This window comes from Lentinula edodes (genome assembly GCF_021015755.1).
Source record: "Lentinula edodes strain Le(Bin) 0899 ss11 chromosome Unknown C8R40scaffold_52, whole genome shotgun sequence".
Classification (NCBI taxonomy): Eukaryota; Fungi; Basidiomycota; class Agaricomycetes; order Agaricales; family Omphalotaceae; genus Lentinula; species Lentinula edodes.
The window spans coordinates 76,527-95,075 of record NW_025764358.1 but is presented as its reverse complement, the minus strand read 5'-3'; the positions used below and the strand labels follow the sequence as shown (position 1 = coordinate 95,075).

Below are 18,549 nucleotides of genomic sequence, written 5' to 3'. Positions count from 1 at the left end.
TCATTTGGAGTTATGACATTTGACACTTCGATTCCACAAGATCGCCCTCAATCACGTTCCAGTTACTTGCTGCGAGTTGATGCGTCGACGATGCGATACATGCATACTTCGAGCGGAATACATAAGAATGCATACTGCTGAACCGATTTTAGCAACCACGAGTAAGCACTCTCGCGACCAGACCACATGTGTGTATATGTTAGTGTGTGCAAACCACTCACAACTTGTGTTTTTTTTTTCAATCTCCAGGGAGTTCGGGTCACCTTTCGTAGCACATAAAGCCTAGAGCTTAAATCTTTATAGCTTCTATTTTTCCCTTCGCCTCTTCTATCATGGTCCCCACTCTCCTTCTCTGGCTTAGTCTTTCTTTAAGCTGCCCTACACTTGTTCAATCCTTGGGAACGTCATGTTCCGCTCCTTTAACGACTGGGACAGCTGCGGCTTCCGATCCTTACTGGCTTGAGAGCATCACACATCAAGGGACTGCAGCCTATAATGCTGATCCCACTTCATACCAGGTATTCAGAAATGTCATGGACTTTGGTGCAAAAGGTGCGTCTTGCTATAAACAAACTAGGATGATTCATTGAAGGATTGAAAACAGGCGATGGTGTCACTGACGATACTGCTGCTATCAAGTAATTCTAAGCTGCACAACTTGCTTAAACTTCTAATGACTGGTCTTATTCGGCTTATAGCTCCGCCATCTCAAGTGGAGATCGATGTGGACTTGGATCGTGCAACTCTAGCACGTATGTTGCCATATACGCACTGAGCTTTTCCAGAGCTTACATTCAACTATGTTTGTCGTTGCAGCGTCACCCCAGCGGTCGTTTTCTTTCCTTCCGGGTGAGTTCATATACGTGCTAAATACATATTTGTAAATAACGATTTGGTGAATAGCACCTATCTTATCTCCACGCCGCTCAACTTGTACTATTATACTCAACTGATCGGAGATGCAAAAAACCCTCCTACCTTGCTTGCTTCCGCGGCTTTCGCTGGAATGGCCGTCATCAGTGCATATTTTCACGCAAAGCAACCCACTTCTTCTAGCTGAATTTTGTGCAGATGCGGACATATACCTCGCTGGAGGGTCGGAATGGTATGCCCCAACGAATAACTTGTACGCTTTTCTCAGTGTCCCGGCTTCTCGTACTATGTTAATTCTCTGCCTCCAGTTTTCGGTCTGTTAGGAACTTCGTCATCGACTTGACTCAGTTAGCATCTTGCTATAAAGACCTCCGTTGATATACCCTAAATTTCCCTTGCTTCTAGAGTTCCCGCCGCCAACTCCGAAGGAACAGGAATTCATTGGCAGGTAAAAATAAGAGATAGTTACTCATAGAATAAAACCGGCCTACCTAAGCGCGTTACATATAGGTTTCTCAAGGCACTTCGTTGATGAACATCGTGTTCGAAATGTCTACAGAATCGGATACCGCCCACCAAGGTATGTTTCTCATTACTGTTCTCGGCTAAATTCTCACTTCGTTCAGGAATATGGATGGAGAATGGAAGGCGAGTTCTCATCTCGATGAATCCTCAAACAATTGTTGAAACGTACCCTTAGCGGAGGCTTCATGGGCGATATGGTTTTCAACGTAGGATTGATTCTCTAACACGTCGTCTTCGGACATAAACATACTCAATGGTTGAATAGGGAGGTAAATACGGCATATGGGGTGGTAATCAACAGTTCGTCTGCTTTCTGTTTGGTTCATTTGCTATCTTGACTATGGTCCAGGTTCACAGTGCGAAATGTTACCATGAACAATGTTCAAACAGCAATATATGGTCTTTGGAATTGGGGCAAGTACCATACACAAGACCCAAACTTCAACCACTGAGATTTTCTTTAATAATAGGTTATACGTTCCAGGGAGTGACGATTAACAACTGTCAGGTTTGTACATTTCCAATATGATGTTATACTGTACTTATCCCCGCGCATAGGTTGGTTTCGATCTGGCCACTGGTGGCATCACAGAAGCTACTCAGGTAGGCGTTTCCGTGGGCTCCCCGACCATCGAAACCCACTCTTTCACAGTCTGTCGGTGGAGAAGCTATCATTGACGCGGTTGTGATCGATACACCAATATTCGTACGCACTTCAGCCGCCAGTACCTCTCTTGCAGGATCTATTGTCATCAACAACGCACAATTGACCAACGTGGGCATTGCAGTGGGTGTTCTCGATGGAGAAACGGTGTTAGAAGGAAGCACAGGCTCCTTGACTATAGACTCATGGGGACAAGGCAATGTATATTTTGGGACATCAACGACAGGAACATTTACTCAGGGTGAAATTGTTTCTGCGACCAAACCATCATCTCTACTAGACAGTGCCGGGCGTATCGTAGGGAAGATGCATCCTCAGTATGCGGACTATGCTGTTGATCAGTTTGTCAGCGTCAAGAGTAAAGGGGCCAAGGGAGATGGAGCAACCGATGATACTGCTACCCTTCAAGCCATTTTTGATGCCGTGAGTAGACTTCGAACTTCGTGATCTAAACCGTACTAAGGTCATCATGTAGTACAGTGGATGTGCTATCATTTTCTTTGATGCAGGCACGTACATTGTTACATCGACACTCCAAATTCCTGCTGGAACTCAGATGGTCGGAGAGGCATGGTCAGTCATTGCCGGGTCCGGGTCCGCTTTTGAGGATCAAAGCAATCCTCAGGTGGTAGTGCAGGTGGGAGCTGAAAATTCACAAGGAATTATGGAAATATCAGACATAATATTCACCACTGTGGGCCCAAGTAAGGCGTGACTTCCCTCCTCTAGTGCACAGGAGCTCATCTGTTCTTGCGGTTGTAGCGCCTGGTGCCATTGTCGTTGAGTGGAATGTCCAAGAGCCCTCAGGTAACAGCGCTGGGGCTGGTATGTGGGATTCGCACATCAGACTTGGTGGTGGTGCGTTGTAGCCAGCTTCCCTTGCGTGTATGGCTAACTCGAATTTGCCTTTTTTTTTTCAGCCATTGGTACTAACCTTGAGACAAATTGTCCCGCAGACGGGAGCGGAGGAACGACAGACTGCTTCGCGGCTTATATGGCCCTGCATCTGACTGCATCTTCTTCTGCCTATCTTGAAGGTACGCCAGCTATTTGCTCTCTGTGCGAAGTCGTTAATATCTGTTTATAGGGTTTGTGGCTTGTGTCTTTAACTGCTGAAGTCGTTGATGAATGAATTTCTTTCAGCACATGGGTATGGCTCGCTGATCATGACCTCGATGGCGATGGATATACTCAGATTACTTTGTATTCTGGACGTGGGATTTATTCGGAGTCCGCAGGACCAGTGTGGATGATCGGAGCCGGTACGTTTTCTTTTAAGCTTTATTACTAGATATCCGTTGAGATTTTGGACAGCTTGTGAGTTGGAAGCTGACTTAAAATTTGAACTCGCTGGATGAACGGATTCGATTTTTAGCTGAACACCATTCATTATACCAATTACAACTGGACAACGCGCAAAATCATTATCTGGGATTATTCCAAACAGAAATTGTGCGTCTCCGTTGATCGCCTGTTTATATGTCCGATTGTCTAACTTGAAGTAATCCATAGCCATACTGTGAGTATACAATCCATACAACAAGGCACGTCCTAATGTCCCCGCAAAGACCAACCCAGCCCAGAATCCCCGTCCCCGTTCACCTCCAGTACCACCTATAACGACCCAACTACTTTTGATTCTGGCTTTGCATGGGCTGTCAACGTGGTTAGCTCGACCGACATCATTTTCTTTGGTGCTGGCCTCTATAGTTTCTACAATGTGAGGATTTACGATTTCTGGAATGTTTTCAAAGTGTGACTGAATGTTGGATCTTCATAGGATTACACGCAAGATTGTCTTGACACCATGTCCTGCCAACCTCAACTTGTCAACATAGATTCTACATCGTCAGTAACTATCTACAGTCTTTCGACGATCGGCGCAACATACCAGCTCAGTGTTGAGAACACCGGCATTGTCAATCAAAGCGACAATATTGATGGGTATCAGTCGACGGTCACGGTCTGGAGCTCCTCGTAGGATGATTCCCGCTACCTCTTTAGAGGTTGAAGGGTTTAGTAGAGCAAACTTTTCGATCATTTTGGCAGTAAATAGCGATCCTGTCATACATTTTTAGTCATACACACAGCCTTTTCCCCTTCTATGCTTCATGCACCGCTTCACCGTTGGTTCTATGTGTATGCATGCCTAACGCTAGTCATGAATGGCGAAGAGGGGATTCATGCTCGAATACATTTTGCCCGTTTTCTTCGTACGGTGATGTCAGAGTCATTACTGTACGTTTAATCCCGCCCTTTTTTGGACTAAACAGCATACTTGACTTCTGGACGGTAGCGGGCCCTGCCGTTCGCCGGCGCTACTTGGATATTTCATGGAAGATGCCAGGATATGGCTGTCCTTGTCAGCCCGAAATTGTAAATTGTAGAAATTATGTAAAAGAAAATAGACTTTCCCAAAGGCGAGCTACAGCTGATTCCGAAAGTCTAGGACGAAATCAGCCTCCTCACATCGTTGGAGCACTGTTTAGCATTATTTGTGGATGTAGACCAGATAATGAAGATTAACCCAGAGATGGATGCAAAGAATTGTTGTGATTACATTGTTGGAGTAAACTAGGGCTGCCTCTATGTAAGAAAGACAGAGCTGCTTGCTCGGATTTGTTTCTGAAAGAGGCTAGTAACTATGCGCTTACAGCGTATTCAAAAAACCTTGTCAGTAAGGACCCCGGAAGCTCCTACCAGACCCCATCCGAATTAGCGTACTTTAGGACCCAATTTTGCCATTTTCCTTGGCTGAAATTAGCGTACTTTAGGCCTCAGAAGGCTCAATCCTTGTCCGAGATAGCGTACTTTGGGTATCTATTGGCTGACTTGGTGGCCCAATGGACGTAAATGGAGCTCTGACACCGGAGTTTGGGCAAAGAAGCTCAGAAGAGCTCCGGATGCAGCAATAATAGTCAAAAAAACGTACAGAAAGATGATTCCAGGCTTGGGGAAGAGAATTCGGTATTTTGAGAGCAATTTTTACGATTTCACGTGACATTCCTTATCCGAATTAGCGTACTTGAGGCCTGCTTGAGGCCAAAATCGTAGCGTACTTGAGGCCGCCTGGGCGGGTGGGGTTTGGCAGGAGCTTCCGGGGTCCTTGTCAGTAGCGTAAAAAACGAGATAAAATAAAATAAAATCGAAAAGGTACCCGACGTTTTAGCCGACCGCTTGGAGCCGCTTGGCGAGCGCGCTGTCACTCGCGCCTTTCAACAATGTAGTATGATCGTGGATCTTTTGCTTCTGAGGTAGGACTAACAGATGCTGATGCCTCTGGAGAGTCTGACCATGCCGGGAGGAGCTCCATCGACATTGTGATCTTGAGTGGACTTATTACCCTTTGTTACCTCCACCCTCTTCCACCACGGAAGATCGTTGTCGAAAGGCGTGAGTGACAGCGCACTCGCCAAGCGGCTCCAGGCGGTCGGCTAAAACGTCGGGTACCTTTTCGATTTTACAGCTGATTCCGAAAGTCTAGGACGAAATCAGCCTCCTCACATCGTTGGAGCACTGTTTAGCATTATTTGTGGATGTAGACCAGATAATGAAGATTAACCCAGAGATGGATGCAAAGAATTGTTGTAATTACATTGTTGGAGTAAACTAGGGCTGCCTCTATGTAAGAAAGACAGAGCTGCTTGCTCGGATTTGTTTCTGAAAGAGGCTAGTAACTATGCGCTTAAGCTCGTCCACAAACAAGGCTAAATAGTGCTCCAACAATGTGAGGAGGCTGATTTCGTCCTAGACTTTCGGAATCAGCTGTATTTTATTTTATCTCGTTTTTTACGCTACTGACAAGGTTTTTTGAATACGCTGTAAGCTCGTCCACAAACAAGGCTAAATAGTGCTCCACCAATGTGAGGAGGCTGATTTCGTCCTAGACTTTCGGAATCAGCTGTAAGCGCTAAGCGCCCAAACTTTGATGTAAACGGAGGTAGGCTTCGCTTGCTTAGGCTTGCCTACGTCCACCCACGATGCATCCACGATGACAGTGGTATGATCTTTGACCAAGGATGGAGGACACTCAGCGCGGATGCAACGGACAACAAACTCGTACCCTCCACTCCTCGTATCTGCATTCCCGTCGTACTTGAAAACTCCTTTTGATTTACTCGCAGCCATTCCCCTCAGCAAACGCCAATTTTTCTCCTCTCAGACTGAATCCTCCCCGCCGTATGTTAGCAGGCTGCCGTGCTTGCACAAAATCCAAGTTTCCTTGAAAAAGGAAGTCAATAATAACACATCCAGAGAGTTAGAGGAGCATGTCTGTTCATTCTTCCGTTGACGAAGACTCCTCGAAATCCTCTTCTTCTGCATCTTCATTATACTCCTCTATCTCTTCATCGTCATACACAACTTCCATCAGCAGTCTGCCTTCCAATGCCACAGACACAACTCTCACTACAGAATCTTCGATGATGCTTCAATGGAGGGAGGAAGTAGAGATACACACAACCACCCCGCCTGAACTTTCTCCAGATCAATCAGTTTGCCATCATCGCAGAGGCTCGCGAGATATCGGACAGAATGAACGCGGGCGCCACAGAACACATCACCGGAATCGGCCTCATTCATGCAAAAGAGCACGAAGTCATGAAGTATATCGCGAGCGAGAGCTTAGTGAGTGTTACCTGATCCATATCTTAATTTCCGTTACTGAGAAGATCTTCCGTTAGCCCGCGATTTCTTCTTAATCATTACTTTTTGCTTCGTGCTGGCATGTTGTTTGATTTGCATGGGTCGTCCTTTCGCTCTCGCAACTGTTTTTGATAGATTCATCGGTTGAAAGATGAATTCTTAAATCTTGGTCCCGAATCGGAACACGCCATCGTCTGTGTTGCCCGATGAAGGAACATCCTCCCTCACTATATATTGTATTCTGTTGTATCTATAGCCAATGACATCGCGGTGACTGAAGCTCTACTACATGGAAAAGCGCGCAAACTCCCGGACTGCGTTTTTGCAGGGTGAGTCGCATTACCATATGTTGAGGTTTCCATCTTCGCAGAATATCACTTGTTGAATCGCAATTCTCCCGCTGTGGGTTTAGGCCACTTCCACACGCTCAATCCTTTCCTTTTCTGTGATAGATGTCTTCGAAGAAGATCTGAAACCCTGGGGGTTGTATGCATGTTGTTCATATTGGATCGAATTTATCACCGTCCTGTGTGCACACCATGCAGGAAGTCCAGGAGTGAAGATCTCGTCCATGCGTTCGAGAGGTATTTGCTTCGTTTCCGGCACGTAGAAGTAAACGAAAGGGATTGACATGATCATCAAGCTTGCGAAGAACAGATACACGCCGTAGCCCATGGCGGTGAACATCTGGGGGGTAAACCGAGCGATAAGAAACCTGCAGCGAGATCGCATTAGTTTATATTCGGTTTGGAGGATACAAGGATATTTACGCGTATAGCCAGTTACTTGCAGCCATACAAGCTTGAGAAAAGACTCGAACGTGCTGAGGGAAGATTTCTGCAGTGTAAACCCAAGGCGTTCCATTCCAAGTCGGGCTGTAGAATACGGTCCACAAGTAGAAGAAAGCGACTGTTAATAGGCGCCTTCAGTCTCACTTCGTTAAAAACAGACAGCGGTTATACTTGCTAGCACTCTTTCCACCAGGAGTTAGAGAAGTAGTCGGGTGTTCAGCGGGTTTGGCTATGGCGATGTACGCAGCGATATAGTACATACAGACAGCACCTCCAGCAGAACCACCTATAAGAGCGGGTCTTCTGCCGAATTGGTCGACGATATAGAGGAGCCAAACCAAAGCACCGACTAATTTGATGATACCATATACACCCGTCGTGAGTAAGCTGTTGTTTTGGCCAGTGACGCCGATTGACTTGAAAATAGTGGGACTAAAGAGAGAGAAGATGTTGAGGTTCGAAGGAGTATGAAAGATACACGCAAAGAACGTACGAATAATAGTTAATAGCATTGATTCCTGTAGCATTCTGCCACACGAACATCGAAGAGCCGAGAATAAGTCGCAATATCAGGGCCTTCGAAGCAAAAACAGCCCGAAGGGGTCCCAAGAATCCAGCACCTGCTAAATTTCTTTCATGCTGAATCGTCGCTTCGATTGAAGTCATTTCCTCTACAATGTAGGGATGCGTAGGAGGAAGGTGCCTAATGTTGCACAAAGATTTGATGGCACTATTGTTGCGGTCGCGAGAGACAAGCCATCTGGGAGACTCCGTCAAAAAGAGTGAACCAATGAGGAGGAGACCACCGGGCTTGAAAAGAGGGTGTGAGATGAAGAGTAACGATATGTGAAGGCTTACGATGAGCTGAACGGCAAACGCGATAACCCACTGTTTGTGACCGGTAGGAATGTGCAAAGAGACACCGTAGTTAATCCAAAAGCCAACGACGCCACCTACTTGCCACATCAGTTCATACAACCCAATACAGCGACCCCGAATAGCAGGAGGAGCAATTTCTGCAACATAAATGGGCTGTGGAGCGGGTTAGTTTGGAAAAGAGCAGGTCTATACTAGGATTTCCTGACGGCAAGATTTGAAGCGACACCGATAGCAAGACCTGCGATAATGCGCCCGGCGTATATAATACCCAGCCCAATAGAAGGACTTTTTAGCACATCAGCGAGGTTTTAGAGGATGCAGTGTATGAGCTCACTTCGCTACCGTCTGAAGAATGGCACCGACAACGAAAATACCAGCAGATACAAACAGACCCCATTTTCTACCTATAAAATACCCGATGGGATAACCAAGAATGGCACCGAAGAAGGAACTGGAGGCTTGGCTTTAAAAGGGAAATGCGACAGTGATGGAGTTAATATTCACCCGGCCTGATACATGGAGACAATATTTGCAGATATTAAATTGAATTCCGCTGTAGATTTTGTCGCAAGGGAAAACTCGTTTTTGAAACTCGCAAGAGATACAGACGTTCCAATGAACGCAGAGTCATAGCCAATCATAACAGCAGCGAACGTTGCGATGATAGCATTCATATACACCCGCCAGTTGTACACCTCGGGAGGGGTTGGCCGATCCTCAACTTTGGAAAGCTTGACCATGTTTTGTAGCAGGGGTGAAGCAAGAGGAATAGACACCAATCATTTATGTCTTTTTTAAAGAGAGCAACTTGAACACGTGTACATGCGGGGAAGGGAAGGAAGATGATGACAGTCAGTGTGGTGTGGGGAAGGGGTAACTTAATTCAATTCGAACCATAGCATGCCTGAACGCCGCCTAGTACAGTGCCAGGGAAAACCCTGGAAAACCTCAATCCTTCTGAATCCGGCAGACCTCGGTAAACAGACTAAATTTTTGTTCGTTCTACTTACTCAGGCCTCTTCAAAATAATCTTTAATCGGGAACCTCCTCGTCACCATAACTCTGGTTCCTTTTACATATTGTCGTCCTCCGAGTCGTATCCTTGACCTTCACGCATCTTCCTCACAATTCCCGCCCAACGATGTATATGATACGGATGAGGCATCGTCAGCGTAGTTTTTCCGCCCGTGCCTGTACCCACATTGATTTCATCCACCCATTCTCGGATCCATCGACAGAATTTGGCAAACTCTCCCATTGTCCCAATTTCACTGATTGTTGTCTTACCACTTCTTTGTCCCCCCTCTTTGCAGTCCAGATTGTTTCTGCTTTCCGGAGGTTCTACATTAACCTTCCACGTTTCATACTCTCGCGTATACGCATCTTCTTCCTCCCCATCTCCCCGTTCCATAGAACTCATCTTATACTCTCTGACACCTAGTTCGGCTAACGTCTCACCACCCACTGCCTCTCTCCAAAACACTACCGCGGCACACAAGGTGTCTTTCGTAGGCACAAGCCGCAGGGCGCGCATGTAGGAGAGAGTGATGGGTATTTCGGAGGGTCCAGGGATAGAGAGAGGAGAAATCGCAGGCACGACATCTTTAGTAGTTTGTGGTGTAGAAGTACAACTAGTGAAGGGGCCGGAGGATGGAGGGGAGGTGGAACGAGTAATGGCATTAGTGCTGATGTAGGTTGAGCCAATCGAATGTGGATACCCTTGGAACGGATATCGTTGATTCCACCCAGTCTGGACAAACTCCCATGGCTCAGGCGCGCTAAGCCCAAGCATGAGTATATAATGGTGAAAAGCAGTGGGTGTAAGTTTTGGAAGCGTAGGCGAATGTGGATCTTCGGGATACCCAAACACTTCATCGACCAACTTCATCCGAGGGTTCGCTTTCGCTGAAACCGATGACATTATAGATGAAATCGTAAGCAATTTTGAACCAAAACCAAACTTTCGTTTCAGAGCTTCTTCGAGGAGACCGAACCACTTCGGTAACCCACCCAGGTGACCTAAACCATCTCCATCCGGGTCAAGCAGCCGGGCGAGTGAAGATGGCGGTATGACTGCTGGCGAAGGAAGAGCGTGGAGATCGATGTCAGCATTTTCGTTTATATTGGAACTGGCTGCGTGCTCCCAAACGAGTCTGAGAAATATCTCACGCGCGAGAAGGAAAGGGTGGGTCAAAGTCGGGTATGGGAAATGTGTATCAGATCCAGTATCAGTCTTGATATTAGAGGTAAGTGTTAGTGAAGGTGGCGGAGATGAGGCAGTCACAGGCCAAGGCGTGAATGGACCATATTCCAACGGACGAAGAGAAGATTTCCTGGGAGTATGCGTAAGGGGTGTCTCTTTCTTCTTGAATTTTTTGCTCGCTTTGGTGATGGAAAGTTTTAATGGAGGACGGGAAGAAGGAAGGATACCTAGATTAATGTGAATATAAGTATACAGGGAGTAATTGTTTTCAAAACAGTAGCAATTACTTTCATCGCCGAGGGGCTCCCAAAGCACTTCCATGATATTATCTACGAGCCAGCTCTGTCTGTCCACAGAGTCCGGCCCTCGAGTCTGTTCCAAGTTTGATTGCAACTGCAAGGATTCATCCAACATTTCCTTCCGTTTAATCTTTGTACTTCCGGCAAAGATATCCTTAATAACCTTCCTCAACCCAAACGCACTGATTCCGTCCATCTTTGCGCTCATCCTCACGGCTTGAAGCATCAGGCATACTGTCCGCGAATCCCAGGAGACACCATACCGCGGGTAGAGAGCGGGAAGGATTCGGAGGAGTAGATCAGGGCGGGCCGAACGAGTTGAGTCTGTCGTTCGCGCTAGCCAAGATGAAGTTCTAAAAGTGGCCTTTCCCGTAGGTTTCCTTGCATTCTTTGATTTATCGAAAGTCGTCGAAATAAGCTCTGCCTTGTCTGACTTCAAGGGTAGAGGAAAGTCTGCACTGGGAACTGGTAACGCATGTTTCTTGGTTGGCCAACGAAGCAGCGTGAGGAGGAAATCGTTGATTTGTATAGTGTTTAATTGAACGTTCCTGGCATCAGTGTGACGAGCTAACAATGTCAATCCTAAGGTACTAGGAATAATACTCGGGGCAGCATACGCCTCCAGTACCGCGATAGCTTCGTGAACCCTTCCCAAACGTGCCAGGACGAGAAGGCAAGCAGAAAGCGCTGTCCCGTCGAGAGACAAATGGACTGATTCTCGGGAGTATCTCGGGAGGTTTGATGCGCGAGGAAGGTGTTTGAAGTGCGACGACGTATACGTTGGAAAAGTGGGAAATGGATAAATTAATTTTCGGGCCCATGATAAGGCAACAGAGTAATGTCGACGAAGAAGGAGCCCATGAATTAGTGTGGTATAATGGGACAGGGTTAATCGGATGGTGTGATCCAGAATGGGAAGGTGAGTGTTAGAATCGGCAACACTAGTGTTTGGACCAGCGTTAGAGGGATTAGAACTCAAAGTCGGGGACCAAGGTCGGTAGCTTGCCTTCCCTCGTTCAAAAAAGTGAATAAGCATTTTGCTTGTGATACTTTTTACATCTTTTGAAGCAAGAGTTAGCGCCCGAGTCCAGAGATCTTGAGGAGACGGCGGAATTGTGTCCTTTGTACCATCCGAATCCCGAGCTCTGTAAGGGGATCCTACACGCATTTGACGGCCATGGCGCGACGTAGGGTACACCGACGCAAGAGGAGGGTCACCGCCCGCTTCTGGGCCAGCAAGGACACCGACGACGGCGGGAACCAGAGACCGTGGAACAGATGTATATGGAGATGTACGGGGGGTTGATTCCAGTAGAGTAATGGGATTCTTTGGATTAAGTGAAGGAGAGTTGTTCAAGTTTCCATGGTCGAGAAGTGCTTGATTTGACCGGAACCTAATGAAAATTCTGGTTGCTGACTGAAGATCGTGCTTTCGCATACCATCTAATCAAAAAAAAAAACGGGTGTCATAATAGCTCTGAGGATGTAAAGGACAGAATGAGATACCCTTTCAGCACACACCGACAGCTACAGTCGTTTCTCTGGCAGTGGTACAAGTCTAGGTAGCTAACAAAGTGTTTATGTAATCAACTTTCCCATTATTTGAACGTCTTTGGGCAAGTTCTTCTCTAAAACTCTCATAACCTAATGGCCATCAATGTACAACATTCTACATAACAACATTCATGATTTCATAGAAAATGTGACTGTTGTTTTGTGAATATCCTGAAAACAAGGATTCCATGAGCTCTCGAGTTCTATAAAACGACGTGGGAAGTTTCCATTTTGCAACTTACACCGAGCACCCACCACGCGCCACAAAATCTGCAATCGAATCCCCCGAGGAGTCCTAGTAATGCTCAACCTCTGCTTTACTTCGCGTACTTACTGAGCGGTCAGGAACATCGATATGGAAAATCTACAAACAGCTTCAACGAGCTCTCACTCTCAGCCACCTACAACATTACCGCCTATCAATGGCCCTTACCATGACTGCCCGATTCTAGTGTGGATGTTATCACTGAACAGGGAAGCAACGAAAGAGGTGCGGAATATCTTTTGCTCAAGAGTGAGATAAGCTGATTGCTGTGATCTTTCTCTCTGAAGGAATACGAAGCATGTTATAATGTTGTCAAGGAATGTGTCTCGCCCGAAATCCCGTACGATCCTACGAGCGCTGAATCCTTTCGTGCGTTGCAGAGCTTTCAGTCAGACTATAGGTTGACTGCTAACTTATCGGAACGACCAGGTCGATGTATAACACAAATGTTACCGTTACTGATGATGAGGCATCGCCGCATACCCCGCGCAAAATGGACTGACTACAAGACTTCCTCTGGAAAGCACTGGATTGAACAGGTGTGTTAGGTATCGCTCTCCGACACGCGCCGTCTACTGAGGGGAGAATTTGCTAGTCTCCGGAAGACATGTCGCCTGAAAAATTCTTACACTCAATGATTGGTTATCACTTGACCTACTCCGAATCTCTATGTGGCATGGCTATGACCCAAGGCACTCAACGCAAAGTCGTCAACATCGGTATCGGGATTAGACGAATAGAAGTGGAGCCGCGAGGAATCACAGCTCGGGCGTACGTAGAAAGTATGGCGCATAAGGTCCGTGACTCTCGCAATAAGTTTCGGTCTTGCCATTTGTGTCTTTCTGAACCCTCACTGTAGCTGACGCGCAAAGAACAAGCGCTCATCCTCAAAGAAGGACTCTCTGACGAGGTGGTTCTGCGCCGGGTGAGTATCGTGCTCACCCTGAAAGAAGCTTATAACCATGCTGTGGGCCAACCTGTCGGTTTTGATTATTCTCGATTGGAGTTTATTGTCGAGGGCTCTCATCCTTCGCATAAAACGGAAGAAACTCCATATGCGCTCGGAGACAACATTCCTTTGCAGGGATGGGAATTTCGTTTATTCAAAGCTCAATTGGGCGTGGCACGGCAGGATCAGCTCTCGCAGGAGAATTATCAGTGCGTCTGTGCATTCTTCAGAGGGACAAGAGGGGAGAGTAGATTTGTATGGTATAATTCTGAGAAGGAGTTGGAGAATTGGGTGCAATTCATTAATATTGACCAAATGATTAAGGTCATTCCAAAGCTACTGGCGTAGGTATTGAAGACAGAGAAATGTAGGTTATGAAGTCCAAGCATGGTGAGATCTATGTAATCATGTCGATATGAACTTTATGACACCATTTGGGTACGCGCTCTTTCAGTTGGTCCTATAGCTTAATATATTATTTATCGCTCTGACCTTGCTTTGGCCCATCAGGACTAAATATACTGATACAGTGCATGTACGTAGACGTTTTACAAAGCAAACAAGTGTGTAAGAAATACAGGAATCTAGAAAATCATCTAACAATTGTCTTCATCATATATCCGGATACCTCCTTGTCCCCAATTTCTCATCAAAGCTATACCGTCCCCGGTGGTTTGCGAAAACGCGATCTGCCCATCCTTAGGGTCCAAGACACATCCATGAATAGCTGTTTGCGCGGCGGCAGACAACAAGCCGCTCGCTATTCCCTGTCTGCGTTGTGTAGAAGTGACAAATATTCGAGAAATACCAAGTGCAGTTGGAAGAAGTTCAGGATAGCAGAAAAGACCACTTGTATCATCCACAGTCAGAAGTGACCGTGAGGAAGGTGTCGCGTCGTCATTCTCAGGGATGGAAGAACTCGAAGGAGGAGCTACCGCCATCGCCTTTTCTATCCGTTGCGCGAAGATGCAGCCCACGATCTTTTCTTTATTGGGTGTTATTGCGGGCAGAAGGAAAAGATAAGCTTTAGAGGCACGTAGGGCTTCTGGCGACAAAGTAGAGGCTGAGAGCGTGACGTTGATGGTTTCCAAAAGTGTAGATAACTAAAGTGACAATGTGACCGTGTCCTGAGAGCAGCCGAAATCGTGGACTTGCCTTAGAACCAATCTTGCCTCCTACAGTCGCATCTACACAGATAATCCTTCCCTTTTTTCCATCCTTTAGCTTGACCACCTCTACAATCTCCTTCACGTTTCCTGCACCAGCTTTGTCTCTTTCCTCCTCTTTGCCCCACTCCATACCTCGTTGAACTCTGGCACAATGAGCTCGATGCAAAGCTTCATCGTCTTCAGCACCTTTCGTATATGACAATTTGCAAATGGCACAGGTCCGCACAATCGATTGATCAATGCAGAAATGAAGCTGCTTCAGCGTCTTTTGCCTAAGTTTTTCCTTCGAAGACTTGACGCGTTTCGCAGATGCATCAACCTGGGACTGAGAATCACCGAAAAGCCGTTTTCTCTTGATCGATGGCGCTGGAGGAGGAGAAGAGGGCGCAGAGGCAGGTGATAAAAAGCAGGGCTTGGGTTTGTCCGAGCGAGACGCGTAAGTTCGTTTTACTTTTGAAGACATTGTGGTATGAGAGCAGACCGGTCAACGACGCGTGAACGGTCCGGTTGTAAATAGTCTAATTAGGCAACTATTCGGCCCCGAGGGCCGAGCTGACTGCACAACAAATAGCGTCATGTCACGTGCCTTCGTTCTCTTGAATCGACGCCGGACTCCGGCACTCTTTTATCTTGGTCAATTCACTCTATCTAAGTATCTATCTCTTAACTGACAATATTTTCTAATATGTTGCGCGTCCAACACGCCCTTAAATCTAGTGGACAAGGCCCCCCCTTGCCCCACTTATCAGTAGCCTTCTACTAGGTAAACTGCCAAGATCCACATCTGCAAAACCTGTTTTTTCGGCTAATTCTCCGAAAGCAGCTGAGAGCGCTTCCCAGCAACCAAAGCACCCAGAGCAAGGTTGAAATTTTGCTCTCGGTGCTTTGGGTGCTGGAGAGCGCTCTCCAGCCAGTACCCTTGCTCTGGCGAACATACAGGTTTTGCAGATGTGCCAACTACAAACATTAGGCCAACACCTCTGCATGCTCTCTCCATCCGCCTTTGGTGAGTGTGACCGTCTAAACAGACATCTCATCGGCTATGCCACTGTCACAGACCCAATTCGGTCAGTGAGTGAATTTCCCAAGCTTTTGTCAGCGCGTGCCGTTTAGGCGATTTTGCAAAAAATCTGGCCCCGATTTTCTGACCTGTCCGTCGACGCAGAAATTGTTGCTAAGTGCTGAGCTATTAGCTGTATCGCTGTATCGCTGTGTAGTGCTGCTGTGCTTTATCTGGTCCAAATCTTACTGCTTTCTTTTTTCATTTGGTAGGACTGGAAAAAGAATCATATTGCGAGTGTGGTTCATTTGAACTCAGGGACCGAGACATTCGGCAGGTTCAATCAACCCATGACGAGCGATAGTTTATAGACCATAAGGTATGAACCTTAATAACAGTGACGACTCAGAGACTGTATTATTGTCTCCCGCAGTTTACCTCTATTTTACAAAACTTGCGTCCAGCAGAGGCATCGAAGGTAGGTCTCTGTTGTGGCATTGATCCACCGCCCATATATGGTTTCCGATGTCTATATGAAAATGAGACACAGCGTCTGAGCTCTCGACGCACGTCTTATTGCAGACTACTAGTATCTCTGTGGATGATTGAGTTACTCCAATATGCATCAGAAAAATCAGGTTTCTAAGTTTCAGCTTGGCGCTTCAGTTTTCTTGAGTATAATAACGCCTGTCATATCTTTCCCAGACGATTTTCCCCCGTCTGAATAACCATGCTGCCCCAGAGACCTGATCTTTCGAATTGTAACAACTCTTTCAGCCATTTTGGACCATATTCTGAGTAGGGGGATCTTTGTAATTGGTCTCAAAAAGGTGTGTTCATATTCATGCTTAAGCCCAACTTCGTTCCAAAAATGTCAAAGCTGTTTTGAACTTTAATGGCAGAAATTAGGAATTCGGGCTCACGGTAGAGGAACCCTTGCCCTCGAGCTTTCAACAGCTGCTTCTTGCCAAGAAGGACCAAAGAAGTATTAAATCCAACATCCTTCGATTTGAAGGCGCTGCTGGGTTAACAACATCTCACGACCGAAGTGTACATTCCGCTAAAATGGCCAAAGAGTAATACCTCGATATCCTACCTACTGAAATGGACCAAGAGAGCTACTTCATTATGAACATTCATTTCCTGAATTTGCTGTGACGAAAATGCCCAAATGCTATTAAACCAGCTTGTAGGAACGGAGGCACCAATTCAACTTTGGTGTCGAGAGGAAGGATGTGGTGAGGTTGGTTCATAATCACAGCGTCCGACGGACAGGACCAACTACAGTGTTAAAACCGCACGAAGAGTATGTGTTCTATGTATGAATTTATGAACCCGCAGGCTGTTTAGTTGTTATTTACTTGACAGGAAGGTGCATGAATGGGTGCGTATCTCGTTTCTACAGCTAATCCTATAAAAAGCCAAAAGCTACCCAATCCACCTACATCTACACCCGCAACCCCTCCCCTCAACGATTTGTCTAATCAAAGGACTACACGAGTCCTTCACTCTGCTGCTACTTTGCATACCAGTCCTCACTATGTCGTTTAATCACAGTTACCTGTACGCATATCACATTCTCCTAGGATCCTCCTCTGATTTTCTGTCTCTGCTTCTGTTCAGCTCTGACGTTCATGGCGAAGCATACAATCAAAACTCATACGCACATTACGATCAGCAACTCTCTTCTCCCTTGGATGAGTAAGTTATACAAGTAGTCACATCATCCCACACCTTTGTGTCCTAACAAGCTCAACAGGGCATACTCTCAGTTCTCTCCAGATGATATCACTGGAGGATCGTTTATGACAAGGTGAAATTCAGCAAGGTGTCGCTGAGACTATGTCCTTATGACTTACCGCAGCCCCGGAAATGGAGTTCCAACGTCTAATACCAGTGCAATACGCCCTCAGCCCCCTATGGTTTTCACAGATTTTTCCTATGTGCCGAGTACGCAACCCTCGAGTTGGCCAGAGTCCGCATATACACAACCCTCTTCCTCGCCTTATTCCCCTTTCCCTCCTACACCGGGGGTATCAGGATATGAGTCGAACCACTCGGGTGGACATTTATACCAGAATTTGTCAGCAAATTATCCAAACTCCCAAGGGGAGATAAACCCTGGCTTCAGGATTATCGACCCTCAGGGTCATTATACTGCCTATCCTGCTCCTCCTGTCGATGAGGGGCTTACTATGATCAGCCCTTCTTCGCTGACATCTTTCGAATTCGGGCTCAAGAAGGCAACTGTAGCTTCTACCAAAGTAAGAGAACAAGCGGATAGAAAGCGTAAATCTCAGGCTAGATTCTATTGCTCGTTTTGTTCTGCCGATTTCACTGCGAAACATAATCTACAATGTGAGTCTTTTTTGGCTTCATTCGAAGTACCTAGGATTTATGTGCTTGTTTCTCAGTCCACGAGAATTCTCATAAAGGCGAGAAGCCATATACTTGTCATTATTGTGATTCAAGCTTCACTGTACCGCGTTCAAGGGACCGCCATCAAAAAAACTGCAAACTTTCTTTAAATGATATCTCACCTGGTAGATTTTGAACTTACTGATATTGACGCAGTTTGACAATATGCGGAGGAATGCATTGGCTACATTGAAACCTATATGAAACAGTCGTCGTATATGATAAAGTGATATATACAAGGTAGTAGTGTAGTAGAGATTCCAATTCATGAGCCCCATGGACAAACACTGAAAATACAAACATGGTGCTAAGCTAG

General features: G+C 46.3%; 6 protein-coding genes across 6 annotated transcripts; 3 read left to right on the top strand and 3 right to left on the bottom strand.

Annotated features, from left to right (window-relative positions):
- Positions 1-332: 332 nt before the first annotated feature.
- C8R40DRAFT_1176412 (exo-beta-1,3-glucanase) lies at positions 333-4,043 on the top strand (the record flags this gene model as incomplete). The annotated part of the gene is made up of 19 exons (XM_046232507.1): positions 333-552; positions 605-638; positions 699-752; positions 817-849; positions 904-1,019; positions 1,072-1,126; positions 1,197-1,220; positions 1,279-1,321; positions 1,384-1,453; positions 1,869-1,906; positions 1,957-2,001; positions 2,051-2,485; positions 2,538-2,766; positions 2,825-2,920; positions 2,983-3,099; positions 3,438-3,514; positions 3,575-3,581; positions 3,631-3,782; positions 3,843-4,043. 19 exons carry the CDS (start codon positions 333-335, stop codon positions 4,041-4,043), a joined length of 2,046 nt encoding a protein of 681 aa, XP_046080797.1.
- A 3,071-nt stretch (positions 4,044-7,114) lies between these two features.
- Positions 7,115-9,116, bottom strand: C8R40DRAFT_1163411 (sugar transporter; the record flags this gene model as incomplete). Its single annotated transcript, XM_046230369.1, has 8 exons — positions 7,115-7,421; positions 7,477-7,615; positions 7,679-7,929; positions 7,991-8,307; positions 8,356-8,529; positions 8,583-8,661; positions 8,711-8,827; positions 8,881-9,116. 8 exons carry the CDS (start codon positions 9,114-9,116, stop codon positions 7,115-7,117), a joined length of 1,620 nt encoding a protein of 539 aa, XP_046080796.1.
- A 332-nt stretch (positions 9,117-9,448) lies between these two features.
- Positions 9,449-12,316, bottom strand: C8R40DRAFT_1073831 (uncharacterized protein; the record flags this gene model as incomplete). The annotated part of the gene is made up of 2 exons (XM_046226634.1): positions 9,449-10,806; positions 10,867-12,316. The coding sequence occupies 2 exons, from the start codon at positions 12,314-12,316 to the stop codon at positions 9,449-9,451; spliced, it is 2,808 nt and encodes a 935-aa protein (XP_046080795.1).
- Positions 12,317-12,889: 573 nt separating this feature from the next.
- Positions 12,890-13,994, top strand: C8R40DRAFT_1163410 (uncharacterized protein; the record flags this gene model as incomplete). The annotated part of the gene is made up of 5 exons (XM_046230368.1): positions 12,890-12,922; positions 12,985-13,066; positions 13,127-13,236; positions 13,293-13,493; positions 13,557-13,994. The coding sequence occupies 5 exons, from the start codon at positions 12,890-12,892 to the stop codon at positions 13,992-13,994; spliced, it is 864 nt and encodes a 287-aa protein (XP_046080794.1).
- Positions 13,995-14,242: 248 nt separating this feature from the next.
- On the bottom strand, positions 14,243-15,278 carry C8R40DRAFT_1163409 (uncharacterized protein; the record flags this gene model as incomplete). Its single annotated transcript, XM_046230367.1, has 2 exons — positions 14,243-14,749; positions 14,802-15,278. The coding sequence occupies 2 exons, from the start codon at positions 15,276-15,278 to the stop codon at positions 14,243-14,245; spliced, it is 984 nt and encodes a 327-aa protein (XP_046080793.1).
- A 1,491-nt stretch (positions 15,279-16,769) lies between these two features.
- On the top strand, positions 16,770-18,508 carry C8R40DRAFT_718712 (uncharacterized protein). Its single transcript, XM_046235978.1, has 7 exons — positions 16,770-17,121; positions 17,184-17,199; positions 17,306-17,378; positions 17,439-17,516; positions 17,575-17,628; positions 17,680-18,173; positions 18,230-18,508. The coding sequence occupies exons 2-7, from the start codon at positions 17,196-17,198 to the stop codon at positions 18,367-18,369; spliced, it is 843 nt and encodes a 280-aa protein (XP_046080792.1). The 5' UTR covers positions 16,770-17,121; positions 17,184-17,195; the 3' UTR covers positions 18,370-18,508.
- Positions 18,509-18,549: the final 41 nt, after the last annotated feature.